The sequence below is a fragment of the Mustela lutreola genome, chromosome 5 (genome assembly GCF_030435805.1).
Source record: "Mustela lutreola isolate mMusLut2 chromosome 5, mMusLut2.pri, whole genome shotgun sequence".
Classification (NCBI taxonomy): domain Eukaryota; kingdom Metazoa; phylum Chordata; class Mammalia; order Carnivora; family Mustelidae; genus Mustela; species Mustela lutreola.
The window spans coordinates 163406510-163421252 of record NC_081294.1 but is presented as its reverse complement, the minus strand read 5'-3'; the positions used below and the strand labels follow the sequence as shown (position 1 = coordinate 163421252).

The 14743-nt window shown below is 41.0% G+C and overlaps 1 protein-coding gene and 1 pseudogene across 1 annotated transcript; one reads left to right on the top strand and one right to left on the bottom strand.

Annotated features, from left to right (window-relative positions):
• The first annotated feature begins 1870 nt into the window (after window positions 1–1870).
• Window positions 1871–4497, top strand: LOC131831258 (uncharacterized). The gene is given in 4 exon segments (XM_059173408.1): window positions 1871–3382; window positions 3430–3903; window positions 3905–3980; window positions 3983–4497. Coding segments are annotated over 4 exon segments (2577 nt in total).
• Window positions 4498–13383: 8886 nt separating this feature from the next.
• LOC131831465 (olfactory receptor 2L8-like) lies at window positions 13384–14321 on the bottom strand (annotated as a pseudogene).
• Window positions 14322–14743: the final 422 nt, after the last annotated feature.

Sequence of the window (14743 nt, the reverse complement as noted above, 5' to 3'; positions counted from 1 at the left end):
TCTTTGTTTCGGAGGAAGTTTCCCTGTGTTCTCTGGCCCGACTTGTACTGCTTAACCCCTCCCCATGTGCTGGTGGGAAAGCATGGCATCTGCTCCTCTGTTGAGGCTTATGAGCTCCAAAGTCAGGAATCCTTTCTCTGCCTCCTGGCAGCACTTTGTTTCTTCTGTTTCCCCCTTCTCCTGTTTCTGCATGCAGCCTGCATGACTACTAGCCTCTAGATCATGCACCACGGTATGATCTCTTTTCATGGATCATGCACCACGTCATGTCTCTTTTCATGGTCAAGGAGCAAGAAGAGCACCCCCTGGACCTAACACCCCCCCTCCAGATCTTAGCACTAGTGTCTCAGGTAAACATTCAAAGTGGAGTGGGTCCAGGTGAAATGTAAATCAGTATTGGAACTAAGTTTGTTGTTAAGATATGATGTGTCTTTTAAGTTATCAGCAGTAAATGTGAAACTTAGAAGTTTACTGAAGGTTAGATAAGTTCATGTTATTTGTTAAATTTGTTAGCAAAGAGATGACTAAACTGATGGTTAATTGTCTGTCTCAAAAAGTTTTAATGGGTAACTGATGAAATAGCTTTAAGTCTTTGGTAACCTGAAATTTTAAAGTTTTGCTTGGATGAAAAATGGAATTAAATTGTGGACATCTAGATCTTAACCAAACAGGATAAAATGCTAAGTCATTAATTACTGGATGTAGGTTTGTGCTTTTGACTTCTTAACTGCAAAGAAACTAAGAGTATTTAAATCTGTTGGTAAATGTGTTTTGCGCTTAACTGATTCATAAATTTGTCATCTAAAGAATTCTGTTGTAACAGTTCACAATTGGTTAATATTTAGTCTTCACTAGAGATTAAGGTGTTTCTAAGTACAAAATTCTGCTTAGTGTGACTAAGAGTGATGGAAATAAGGGAAATTCTATAGGAAAGTAGATGATAAGCAAGAAAGATTTAAAGAAGGAAAGAGAAAGATTTAAAGAAGGAAAGAGAAAGATTTAAAGAAGAAAAGAGAAAGAGGAAAGGAAGGAACAAAGAGTTGACTAAGATCCTGGCCGCAGTGGTAGAAACTGGTAGAAAATAAGATACTAAGACTTCAGGAAAGATAGGGAACCTGGGCCACTCTCCTAGGCGATGCCCGAACTTGGCCTCAGACCACTGTGCCTACTGTAAAGAGCATGGACACTGGGCTAAGGAATGTCCTAAAAAGAGGAACAAACCACCACTCTCTTGGCTCTAGAAGATGATGATTAGGGGGGACAGAGCTCGAATCCCCTCCCCAATCTCAGGGTAAAAGTTTTGGTGGAGGGGACTCCTATCGATTTTGAGGTTGATACTGGAGCTGTTTACTCAGTCTTGCAGCAGGCCCTAGGGCCCCTCTCATCAAAATGGGCCCTTGTCAGGGGGGCAAATGGAAGCAGATATCGCCCCTGGACTACCAAGCGGATGGTAGATTTAGGGAATGGGAGGGTACACCACTACTTTTTGGTGCTCCCTGACTGCCCTGCCCCCTGCACTGGGAAGAGACTTGCTGACCAAATTGCGAGCCAGGATTACCTTCACTGATTCCGGGCCTTTGATAGATTTCCTCATCCCCATTGTGGGCCTGCATCATATGGATAAGGATCTTTCCCCTCCACCAACTCCACCTGTAGTAAATACCCTGTCCATCACTCTAGAAGATGAATACGAGCTATTTGAAAGGCCCAACCCTCCCGACCACCTCCCAGATCTTGAAAAAAAAAATGGCTATAGGACTTCCCTGAGGCTTGGGCTGAAACCGTGGGCTTGGGCTTAGCAACCGCCCAACCCCCTGTAGTGGTGACACTTAAGACTTCCGCCACCCCTATCCAGGTAAAACAATACCCAATGAGTAAGGAAGCTCGAGAGGGCATCTGCCCTCACATTACCAAGCTCCTTCGACAAGGAGTCTTAGTGCCTTGCCAGTCAGCCTGGAACTCTCCCTTGCTCCCTGTAAAGAAACCTGGAACTAATGACTATCGCCCTGTTCAGGACCTAAGGGAAATAAATGCTCAGGTGAAGATAATACATCCTATTTTGACTCTTTTGCAATATGTGGATGACCTCCTACTGGCTGCTGAGACCCAGCAGGAATGTCTCCATGGGACTAAGGCCCTGTTAAGGGCTCTGGCTACCCTGGGATATCGAGCCTCTGCCAAAAAGGATCAACTCTGCCAGTTAGAAGTGACATTTCTAGGCTATAAGTTCAAGGAGGGTAAACGGTGGCTCACGGACACAAGGAAAAAGACTGATACTCAAATACCACCTCCTCAGACTAGAAGGTAACTAAGGGAATTCCTAGGGATGGCAGGCTTCTGTCGCTTATGGATACCTGGCTTTGTATCCTTAGCTGATCGGCTTTATCCCCTTACCAAAAATGAGGCCCCCTATGAATGGGGGAAGGAACAAGAGGCTTTTGATGGAATAAAACGGGCACTGCTTTCAGCCCCTGCCTTGGCCTTACCAGATGTAGAAAAACCCTTCACCCTATACCTGGATGAAAGACACGGGGTGGCAAAAGGAGTGTAAACCCAATCCCTGGACCCCTGGAAGCGCCCTATAGCCTATCTATCCAAAAGGCTGGATCCTGTTGCGGGCGGATGGCCAAACTGCCTAAAAATCATAGCCGCCACAGCTTTACTTGTCAAGGATGCTGACAAACTGACTCTGGGGCAGAAAATCACTCTTACTGCCCCTTACACTTTGGAAAGTGTGATCTGGCAACCCCCAGACCACTGGCTCTCCAATGCTCATATAATCCACTATCAGAGCCTCCTGTTAGACAAAGACCACATCTCTTTTGGCAATCCTGTGCTCCTTAATCCCGCCACCCTCCTGCCAGAGGAGACGGATGACCCAATAATCCATTCCTTCCAAGATATCCTGGCTGAAGAAACAGGCATGAGGCCAGACCTCAAGGACAGACCCCTGCCCCATGCTGATGTAACTTTGTTCACGGACGGGAACAGCTTCCTACAACAAGGGGAGCAATGGGCAGGGGCGACAATAGTTGGGCCTCAAACTGTGGTTTGGTCAGCACCCTTAAGTCATGGAACTTCTGCTCAGAATGTAGAACCTATTGCTCTAACCCAAGCCTTGCACCTGGCGACAGGCCAACGGGCAAATATGTACACAGACAGCCTATGCCTTTGCCACTTTCATGTACATGGTGCCATCTACTGGCAGCGGGGACCTCTCACCTCCGCTGGGAAAGAAATCAAGAACAAACGGGAGATTATAGATCTCCTTGAGGTTATCCACCTCCCAAAGGAGATAGCCATCATACACTGCCCTGGACATCAAAAAGGTGAAGACTCAGTTGCCCAGGGCAACCGTCGCGCAGACGAAGAAGCAAGAGCGGCCGCCCTACGTGACCCCCCCCGGTAACAAACATCCTGACTACATAGGAAGAAGTCACTGAGCTGGAGACCCCAGAAGAAAAGGTAAATGAATTTTTACTTTTCACCCACCGCCTCACCCATCTAGGTACCAGAGTGCTTCTGGAATTATTAAAGGACCAAAATCTACCGTCCCTACCTCCGGGTAGGGTGAAGGAACTGGCTCAAGACATTGCTTCCTCCTGTGAAGCCTGCACAGTGACAAACGTGCAACGAGCAGACGGCTCCCCCGGAACCAAGGACCGGGGAAACCGGCCTGGAATCATCTGGGAAATAGACTTTACCAAGGTAACACCAGCAACATATGGAAATAAGCATCTGCTAGTCTTTATAGACACTTTTTCAGGATGGGTCAAGGCCTTCCCCACTAAGAAGGAGACAGCCATGGTTGTGGCCAAGAAAATCCTAGAAGAGATCTTTCCCCGATTTGGGCTGCCTAAGGTAATAGGATCTAATAATGGACCTGCATTTGTGGCCCAGGTTAAGTCAGGGATTGGCCAGGGTCTTGGGGTTTAATTGGAAATTACATTGTGCATATAGACCCCAGAACTCAGGACAGGTAGTATGAATAGAACTATAAAAGATACCTTAACCAAATTAGCCATAGAGACTGGCTTAAGAGATTGGACCATGCTCCTTCCTTATGCCCTCTTCCGTGCACGCAATACCCCTTCCCCCTCTAGGAGAAACCTAACCCCATTTGAAATCCTCTATGGGGGACCCCCTCCTTTAAAACACATGACTGAACATGGATATGGGACATCTGTTACTTCCTCCGCCATGCTGATACCCAGACTTAAGGCTCTGGAGGCCATCCAGAAATATATCTGGAAGGGCCTATCAGAGGCCTACCGACCGCGTACTGTTACTCCTCACTCTTATTCTGTAGGTGATTGGGTCTACGTCCGCTGACACCAGGTACGCAACCTTGAGCCTCAATGGAAGGGACCCTACTTGATCCTGCTGACCACGCCAACTGCTGTCAAGGTCGACGGCATCGGGGCCTGTATCCATGCTAGTGGGACCCATACTTATTCTCCTCCTGCTTTTGACTATAGGACCCTGTATTTTAAATAAGTTGATAGCCTTTATGCAAGATAGAATAGGACAGATCAAGTTAATGGTAATAAGGCAACGTATGAAGCGTTACACTTGGATAATGTTCATAATCTCTAAGGTTAGAGATACTCACAAGAAGAAGTGGGGAATGAAGAGATCCAGGGCTGAGTTAACTGTGTAAAGCTTCTGCTAACTTGCTTAACTTGCTTTTTGTAACTGCTTTGCTAGCCTTGTGGCTAGAACTTTGAAACATAAGAACATGACCTTCCCTCCCCTTGCTTGAATTATGCTTATGGTTAACAAAGAAGAGAACTGCTTTGTCCTAGTTTCGCAGCCGCCTAGCTACACCCGGATGATAAGATATGGCTAAAAAATGTAAACTGTGCAGAGCATACCAGGAACTGTAGTTATGTAAAGAGGTCACTGTGATTATGGTTTTGTGACAAGCCTTTGTCTAAAAAATGCATAAAAACCCCATACTCCCTTGGACCAGGGCTCTCAGCTTCCGCCTGGTTTTCAGGAATGATGCAGAGCAGAGCCCCAGCATGCTGAAACAATAAAACCCTTGCTGTTGCAGAAAGAGCTGCCTTGGTGTCGTTCCTCCACGCCTCCCTGGGTTGAGGTCTTCTCGACCCTAACAAGTGAAAACGAGTGAACAATACAAGTTTTCCTATGAAGTAGTGGTTGTTCTCTTGTAGTCTTATTTTTTCTCTCTCTCTCTCTCTTTTTTTTTTTTTTTTTCTTTCTTGGTTTGTTTTCTGGGGGAGGGACCTGTCACGTGGGTTGTCAGTCAGTGATGTTTCCTGAGTTAAGTCCTCCCGCTCCCCTCAAGGGGGTGGGCTCTGAGGAAAATGGGTTTTTTCAGGGTTTTGTTCTCTGGCGGTTTTTATGCTTGTTCACTTTTTTTTCCTCTCACCTTGACCGCCTTTGATGGTTTTTGTAGTTTTAGAGGAAAACAAACTGCACCCTGATCTCCCTCTCAGAGAGAAGCCTCAGTCTAGGTGCAGAGCCTAAATAAGTTCCCCCTTGGCCACTGGCAGAGCAGGTTCCAAGTTGGAGACCCTGGGGGCACAGGATCTTTTGCTTGTACCCAAAGCCAAGGCAGTTGCAGCTGTCTGGGAGCTCCCAACCACCTGAGAGGTTCCAAGCAGCAGTTGCACACTGAGATTTTGCCGCTGGCCCAGGCTGGGAGTGCCCGGCTTGTGCGCACCTCTTTCAGAGGCTGCTATGGGTCTGGCACGCATCTCGGGCACTGAGAACAGGGCGCTGGTCTGTAAGCACCAGGCTGGGCTTTTGTGCACCTCTGTCAGGGGAGAGTTTGGGGCGCGCAGCTTAGGCTTTGAAACAATGGAGTAGGTCAAAGAGTGCCGTCGGGGCCTTTGTAACTCAGGGGAGCATGAGGGACATACACGTGTATCTCAAGCTTTGTGGTAGGGCTCACGCATTCTGCCAACCAGCGTGGCTCCCATCCCTTCAAAGGAACTAGAACCCACGCATTCCTGGGCACGCTGGCGGCTTAGGGACCAAGAGCTGGTTTCTCTGCTGCACTCTCTCTGCCTCAGCGACGGGGAGGCTGTCCTGGGACCGGGGACTTAAGCCCCTGTCCCTAGCCGCCCCGATTCCCACAATTTCCCCCCACAATCCTCTGATCTTTTGGAGTGCTTTCAGCCAGTCTCCAAGTTAATGATGGTCCCCAGACGCAGGGTACTCTCGCTCGTATTGGGGTATTACTTTCCAACTGGTCGCCTCTGGTGGCTCCCTCCCCCTTTTGTTTATTTTCCGATATCAGTGCACCGTTCCCACTCTGCTTTACCTGCCCACTGGCATCTTCTGCCCCTGTAGAGATCCAGACGTGTATAATTCTGATCTCAGGCTGATTTCATGGGTGATCGGAGTTTTTTGATAGGTAATCAGCTTGCTTTGGGGTTCTGGCTGAAAAGGCGCCTCCTCCTACTCTCCCGCCATCTTGTCCCCCCCCCCCCACATATTTTTTAAAAAATTTCTTGTTTGAATTCCTGGTTGATCCATTCATTGTTTAGTAGCATATTGTTTAACCACCATGTATTTATGAACTTTTCTTTTTTTTGTGGGGGTGGGGTGTTTGCCTTCAAGTTTCATTGCCTTGTGGTTGGAAAATATGCATGGTATGATTCTGTTTTTTTTTTTTTTTTTTTTTTTTTTTTTTGTCTTGTTATGGCCTGATTTGTTACCTAGTATTCTTTTCTGGAGAATTTCTCATATGCACTTGAAAAGAATGTTATTCTGCTGCTTGAGGATGTAATGTTCTGCATATATCTGTTAGGACTATCTGGTCCTGTTTGTTTTTCAAAGTAATTGTTACCATGTTGATTTTTTTTTTAAGATTTTTTATTTATTTGTCAGAGAGAGGGAGAGAGAGCGGGCACAGGCAGACAGAATGGCAGGCAGAGGCCGAGGGAGAAGCAGGCTCCCTGCCAAGCAAGGAGCCCGATGTGGGACTCGATCCCAAGATGCTGGGATCATGACCTGAGCCGAAGGCAGCTGCTGAACCAACTGAGCCACCCAGGCGTCCCATTGATTTTCTCTTTAGCTGGTTTGTCCACTGATGTAAGTGGGGTGTAAATGTCCCTTATTATTATTTTATTATTATCAATGTTTATGTTTCTTAATAAATATATAAAAATATTTAGGCATTCCCATGTTGGGAGTATAAACATTTACGGTTGTTAGAGCTTCTTGAATAGTTATTTTATTATGATAGTGTTTTTATCCATATCTTGTTATGGTCTTCTGTTTAGTATCTAGATTGTCTGATAAAAGTATTGTATATCTGTTTTATAATATATCCATTATATGATAAATATTTTCTCATCCTCTCACTTTCAATCTGACAGGTATCTTTAGATCTAAAATGAGACTTTTGTAGGCAGCATATAGATCAATATTTTTGTTTTGTTTTGTTTTATGGGCTTTATGAAAAGACACACTGTCTTTTTATTGGTGTGTTTAATCCATTTACATTTAGAGTGGTTATTGATGGATATATATTTAATGCCCTTTTATTACTTGTTTTGTCATTTTTCTCTGAAGGTTTTCTCCATCTAGTCTTTAACACTTTTGGTCTTATCTTTTCACTCAGAGTTCTCTGTATTCTTTCTTATAGGCTTGGTTTAGTGGTTACAAGATCCTTTGGTTTTTGAGTGTCTGGGAAAAATCTATTACTCTTTCTATTTATCCAGGCTTTTATTATAATAGAGTATTTTTTGGCTACAGATTTTTCTCATTCAGCAGGATGAATATATCATATTACTTCCTTCTGGCTTCCCAAGTTTCTCTTCAGAGATCCAGAGCTAGTTGGATGTGTCTTCCCTTGTAAGGTTGAGACTTGTTTTCTTTGTTCCTTTAACACTTTTTTTCTTTATCACTATAGCTCACGAATTTAGCTACAGCATGTGTTGGTTTGGCTTGCTTTTTTCTTGCTTTTGTTAGGATTCTTTGTGCCTCCTGGATCTTGACATCTGTTTCTTTCATCACATTAGGGAAGTTTTCAGCTATATTTTTCTCAATAAACATCTGCCCCATTTTTCTCCTTTCCTCTGATACTTCTATGTTATGAATGTCATTATGCTTGATGGAGTCATTAAGTTCCCTAAGACTCTTCTCAAGTTCTATAATTCTTCTCTCTCTCTCTCTCTCTCTCTCTCTGTTTTTAAGTTTCATTACTTTCTAGTATTTTATTTTTTATTTCACTTATTCATTCCTATGCTTCTTCTATCCTTATGTTCATTGCATTCAGTGTGTCTTGAATCTCAGTTACTGTAGTTTTCATTTCTTTCTTTTTTAAAAGAATTATTTATTTTAGAGAGGAAGAGCACAATCAGGGAGAAAGTTAGAGGGAGAGAGAGAAAAAAATCTCCCACTGACTGTGAATACCTGCACAGACTTGATCTCCAGACCCTGAGATGGTGACATGAGGCAAAATCAAGAGCTGCCTATTTAACCAAGTGTGCCACCCAGGTGCCCCAAGTTTCATTTATGACTGTTTCTATTTTTTTTAACCATTTTATCTCTGCAGTAAGGGCCTCCCTTCCATTCTTTTCTCAAGCCCAGTGAGCGTCCTTATGGCTGTTGTTTCAAACTCTCCTTCAGGCCTATTACTTTTATCAATATCGCTCAGGTCTCTCACTGTGACCTTGTGTTTATTCATTTGTGATTAGTTACACTATCTTGGCTTTTGTAAATGTCTCTGTCTTCATCTCTGTGTTACAAAATACTGTTTGATTCCTGCCCCTGAGAGTAATGACTTTATGATAATGAAATTGTATAGTTTCCATGGCCTCATGCTTCAGGGGGTATTTCTGGTGTGTGCTGCATGAAGTCCATTGGAGTGTTTGGATGCTATATACTTTGGACCAGTCATCTGAAGAAGTTGTCCTTGCCTGCAGTGGACAGTTTGGTTCTTGATCAGAGTGTGGGAATCTAATTATGTGTGATCTGGTCTGCTCGTTAAATGAGACCTGGTATTATTACTATTAGAACTGAAGCCTAGGAGAGCTCTATATTCAGTAGACTTGGTGTGGACAGGTTCTTTTGTTGGTTTTGTGTGAAAGGGGCTTGCCATGCTGGAACTAAGGCTATTTTGACCAGGAAAGGTAGTATTTCCAGAATACAGGGGTGTAGGATCCAATGTAAACAGGTTAGGTCCGCCAGTGTAGTCCCTGTGTTTTTTACCTCTGGTTGTCTACCCCAGAAGTGGGGAAAGGAAATTGTTCCAGCCATCTCTTTTTCCTTGGGAGAGGGGTCTCCATGCTTGCTGCTTTCAGGGAAGCACTCCTAGAAGAGTGAATGATATCCATTATGTTTCCCAGAAATTTTTCAGTCATTGTTTTCATCTTCTCTGACTCTGGGTTATTTATCTCCCTTCTCTCCATGATCAGCACAGTGACCTCATGGCTCTATCTCAGCCAAGCTTGCTAATTTTTTTTTTTTGGCTTAAATTTAATTAATTAACATATAATATATTATTAGTTTCAGGGGTAGGAGGTCAATGACTCATCAGTCATATATAATACCCAGCACTCATTACATCATGTGCCCCCTTACTGTCCATCAAGCAGGAACTATTATCCCTCCAATTCCCTCCCCTCCAGCAACCCTGACTTTGTTACCTATGTTAAGAGCCTCTTATAGTTTATCTTTATCTGATTTTGTCTTGTTTTATTTTTTCCTCTATTCCCCTATGATCCTCTGTTTTGTTTCTTAAATTCAAAATGTCGGTGAGATCATATAATTCCCATCACCTAATTTACTGTTTTTCTCTTATCATAATACCTTCTAGTAACATCAACAGCATTGCAAATGGAAAGATTTGATTTCCTGATGACTGACTAGTATCCAACTAGATATATCAATATATATATATATATATATATATATATATATATATATATATCACATCGTCATCCATTCCCCAAGCTTGCTGACTTTTAAAACTGCAGGCTTTTGGGGCACCAGGGTGGCTCAATGGATTGATTTTCTGATACCCTATTTTGGCTAAGGTCATGATCTCCAGATCTTGAGACAGAGCCCTGCATCAGGCTCTCTGCTTAGTGGGGAGGTTGCTTATCCCTCTCTCAGTACCCCTCCCCTTGCATTATTTCTCTCTTTTTTTCCTCTACCATTCTAAATAAAATAAATAAATTAAAACAAAACAAACAAACAAAAATCCAGGCTTTAGGAATATAATGTGATCAGGGAACTTCAGTGGTTTTCTGGGAGAGTGTCTCCTTATGTTGGGATTGAGGCAGGTTTTACTTAGAAGTTCAGTTGTGCCAGAGTGCAGGGAAAGATATTTGGAGCTAGCAGGCTTGGCAACCAGTGTTGGGGGACAGCTGCCTTGGTGAGGTGACTGTACATTTATGCTGAAGGTCAGGAGATGAATATGGTACCTGCTGGCTCCTTTGTCTACAGAGTGGTGTCTCCATGAAAGTTACCTTTCATGAACATGTTACAAGAAAAATTAATCCCCCCATGTGTTCCAGGTGGTCCTCAGATTATTCTCTCTGCCTCTGGCTGTTTTCCTGCCTTTTCTGCATGAGTAGGATAGCACATGCATGGCTCTATCTCAGTCAAGTTTGTAGACCTTTAAACTCTAGTCTTCAGTCCCTGGCTGGTTGCAAAAACTGAGCCCCTCTCCTTTCCCTAGCCACTGGGTTTGAGGAAGTCTTCACCTTGAACATTTCCTTGAACATTCTCTGTGAACAGGGCTTTCTCCCTTCCATAGCACTCATGATCCATTTGCCCTCCAAACCACAACTCTGCACTCCCTACCTTCCTCAATGCAGCCTATTCTTCTATTTGTAGATTTGTTCTATCAGTCCTTAAGCCAATTTCTAGGGTATTCAGAATGATTTGATAGATACCTAGTTGAGTTCAAAGAATAAAATGAGCTTAGGATCTCTTACTAAAGTGCCATCTTATTTCCTCAACCTTCACTCCTGTTTAATATAGTATTTTATTCTTAAGTTGGACTGAATTTATTTTTGTTAAAAAAATGAATTCACTTTAGTTAGGAATCTTAGGTGATTATATTTCAAATACCAAAATAATTTAAAGAAGAAAGCTTGCTGGTAAATGTTTAATGAACATTTGGTCTCTGAAATTAAGCAGTGAATATATTCATTTTTGCAGATTTGAAAATTATGTTATGTGATAAGAAGTAAGTGTTCCATCTCAAGCAAATGCTTACTTTTGAAATTATTACCATATTATCATATAGTTTCTTTTTCTTTCAAAGATTTTACTTATATATTTGACACAGAGAAAGATATCACAGGCAGGCAGAGGGATGCAGAGAGAGAGATGGGCAAGAAGGCTCCATGCTGAGCAGAGAGCCCAAAGTGGGGCTTGATCCCAGGACTGTGAGATCATGACCTGAGCCAAAGGCAGAGGCTTTAACCTACTGAGCCACCCAGAGGCCCCTCTCATATAGTTTCTTGTGATGAGACTATTTCCCATTATATATTTTAGGAAAAGTCATACTTATGCCATTGCAAATCAAGCTCATAATCAGTTAATAGTCTATAAATCTCTAAAGGCTCACTTAGTTTTAGCATAAAAATATACAAACTTATATATACATTCTAGAATGTAGATCTTTGTTTTTGGAGAAAAATCTTATTTCCAATTTGAATATATTAGTGATAAATTGCTGTCATGTTTGGGATAATACAGGGCTTCTTACATTTTTATTCTAGCTTCTTTATTTATCTCTTCCCTCAGAAAATAAAGAATATAACAGGATTATCCCATCAACAGTGATGGTTTTATATAACCATCACTGTATATATATATATGTATATACATATATATATATATACACACATATATGTATATATACATATATGTATATGTAAAATTTACTAATATATAAATAAAATATATACTAAAATTACTAATATATAAATAAAATATATAAATAAAATATATAAAATTATATAAAACTGTGGTACTTAATTCATTCAAATCAAACCCCCAATTCTGGTTGATTAGAGTTATGAGAATACAAAATGTATAATGAAATATCCATAACAGAAATTATCTTCAACAAAGGTCAACAATGCCTTTGGCAGATATAAAATTTCAGGGCTTAGAGGAATGCTTTGGAAGTGGCTGTGATTTTTTACACAGTACTATATATTATATAACTTCCATCAATTCTTTTATACTACAGTTCTTATTCTTTAATAATCCATTTTGGTTTTTTTAAATTTATTTTTAATTTATTTTTTATTTTTATTTTTTATTTCAGCATACCAGTATTTATTATTTTTGCACCACACCAGTGCTCCATGCAATTTGTGCCATCTATAATACCCACCACCTGGTACCCTGACCTCCCACCCCCCACCCCTTCAAAATCCTCAAATTGTTTTTCAGAGTCCATAATCTCTCATGGTTCACCTCCCCTTCCAATTTCTCCCAATTCCCTTCTCCTCTCAATCTCCCCATGTCCTCCATGCTATTTGTTATGCTCCACAAATAAGTAAAACCATATGATAATTGACTCTCTCTGCTTGACTTATTTCCCTCAGCATAATCTCTTCCAGTCCCATCCATGTTGCTACAAAAGTTGGGTATTCGTCCTTTTTGATGGAGGCATAATACTCCATAGTGCATATGCACCACATATAATAATTATTTACTTGTGTTACACCTGTAAAAAGCTGTTTTCTTATGAGTCATCAAGATTTACCCAGTGTCCCTCTCCTAAAATATATAAACTTAATATCCTTTATAATGTGGGAGGACTTCTAAATTCATGAAGAATTTTATCCTAAATCTCTATATCTATCATTTTCCATGAAAACTGGGAATTGGGAGAACCAGTTTTCATTATTTAAGAGATTCACAGACCTGGGGATAAAAATATATGTATATAAAAAATATATGTTTATAAAAAATAAAAAATTAAAAAAAAAAAAAAAAAGAAATAAAACAAATATTCATCTATTAATATTGATAAGTAGATACAAGATGTCTTATTTTTCTTTATAGACATTTGGCAATGGTATAATATGTACTGTTGTTTTGTTCTCTTTTAAGTATTTTAATGACATATACTATGTATATTTAAAGTAATATACTGGATAATACCATCAATTTGGATTTTTTCCTTATCATCTCTACATATTAGCAAAACCTTATTGCTCACAAGTTAGGAGAAAATAACGACCTTTTCTTTTATTGAAAAATCATCACAAAGAAAATAAAAAGAGTGATAAAAATATACATTTTGTCAAATCTCAATTATTTTAATCTTCTAAATTATTTTGGTCCCTGCCTTTAACCCTGGAATAATATTGCTAAGGAGTATACAAGGTGCAAGTAATCTACTTCTGACCACAGGACTAATGAGAACTTCTTCTACATTTGTACAGAGCACATCCTCTGAATCACTCTTCTAAGGGCCCCTATCACCTCCTTGTTTCTCAGGCTGTGGATGATGGGGTTGAGCATGGGGTGCAGGATGGTGTAGAAGACAGCCAAAACCTTGTCCTCTGTTGGAGATCGGAAGGATCTTGGACCTAAATTAGTGTAAGCAAAGGGTGCATAGTAGAAAGTCACCACAGTGAGATGGGTGCTGCAGGTCGAATAGGCCTTCTTCCTGCCCTCTGTTGACCACATGGAGAATGGCAAAGAGAACCCAGCCATAGGAGCATATAATGTCAATGGAAGGAAACATAAGGAAGAGGGTGGTGTTCACAAACACTGTGCACTCATAGACCCAGGTGCCCATGCAGGCCAGAGTCAACATAGCAGGAACATCACAGAAGAAATGGTTGATAGTCCTGGATTGACAGTAAGATATATTGAGGACATGTGCAGTGTGGGCACAGGAGTTGATTGAGCTCATTATCAAATATCCAATTATTATCAAAACATATATTCTTTTATTCATATGAATGGGATAGTGGAGAGCAAAACAGCCACATAGTAATCATAGGCCATAGAGGCCAATAGTATTCCCTCTCCACCTGCTAAAATCAAGAAAAAGAAGCTCTGAACTTCACCCCAAATGAAATAAATTGTCTTATTCCCAAAGAGATAATCAAAAGCCATCCTGGGGAAAATAGTGGAGATGAAGTTCAGGTCCATGAGGGAGATCTGACTAAGTAGAAAATACATTGGTGTGTGTAGATGGGCATCCACAAGGATGAGGATGATCATGGGAAGGTTGCAAAAAAAAAAAAAGCCATTAGGAAAATGAGAAAAATGAGAATGAAGAAGAACAAGTCAGGTCTTGATGGTGGAAACAACCCCAATAGAAAGAAATCTGTAAAGGTTTGGTTATTATATTCCATGGGGCATTAATTTAGTTTTCCCTAAAGACAGAGACACATAAAGTATAAAATATAAATTCTTATTAATTTGTTATTTTAATTACACTGTGATTTATTCAGGAGACACTGCAACTTAAAATAGTAGTAATAATCATGGTGTCTGTGTGGTTAAGTCTGTTAAAAAGCTGCCTTTGGCTCAGGTCGTGATCCCAGGGTCCTAAGATCAAACTTCACAATGGAATCCCTTCTCAGTGGAGAGTTTGCTTCTCCCTCTCTTACTGACCCTCCTGCTCTTGCATTCTCTCTCAAATGATTATTCTTTTTAAAAAATCTAAAAATATTAGTTAACACTTATTTTTTAAAAAAACTCACATTTTTTACTCACATAAAATTTTATGAGCCAAACATCTATGTCTAAACTTTTAAAAAATATTTTATAGAAA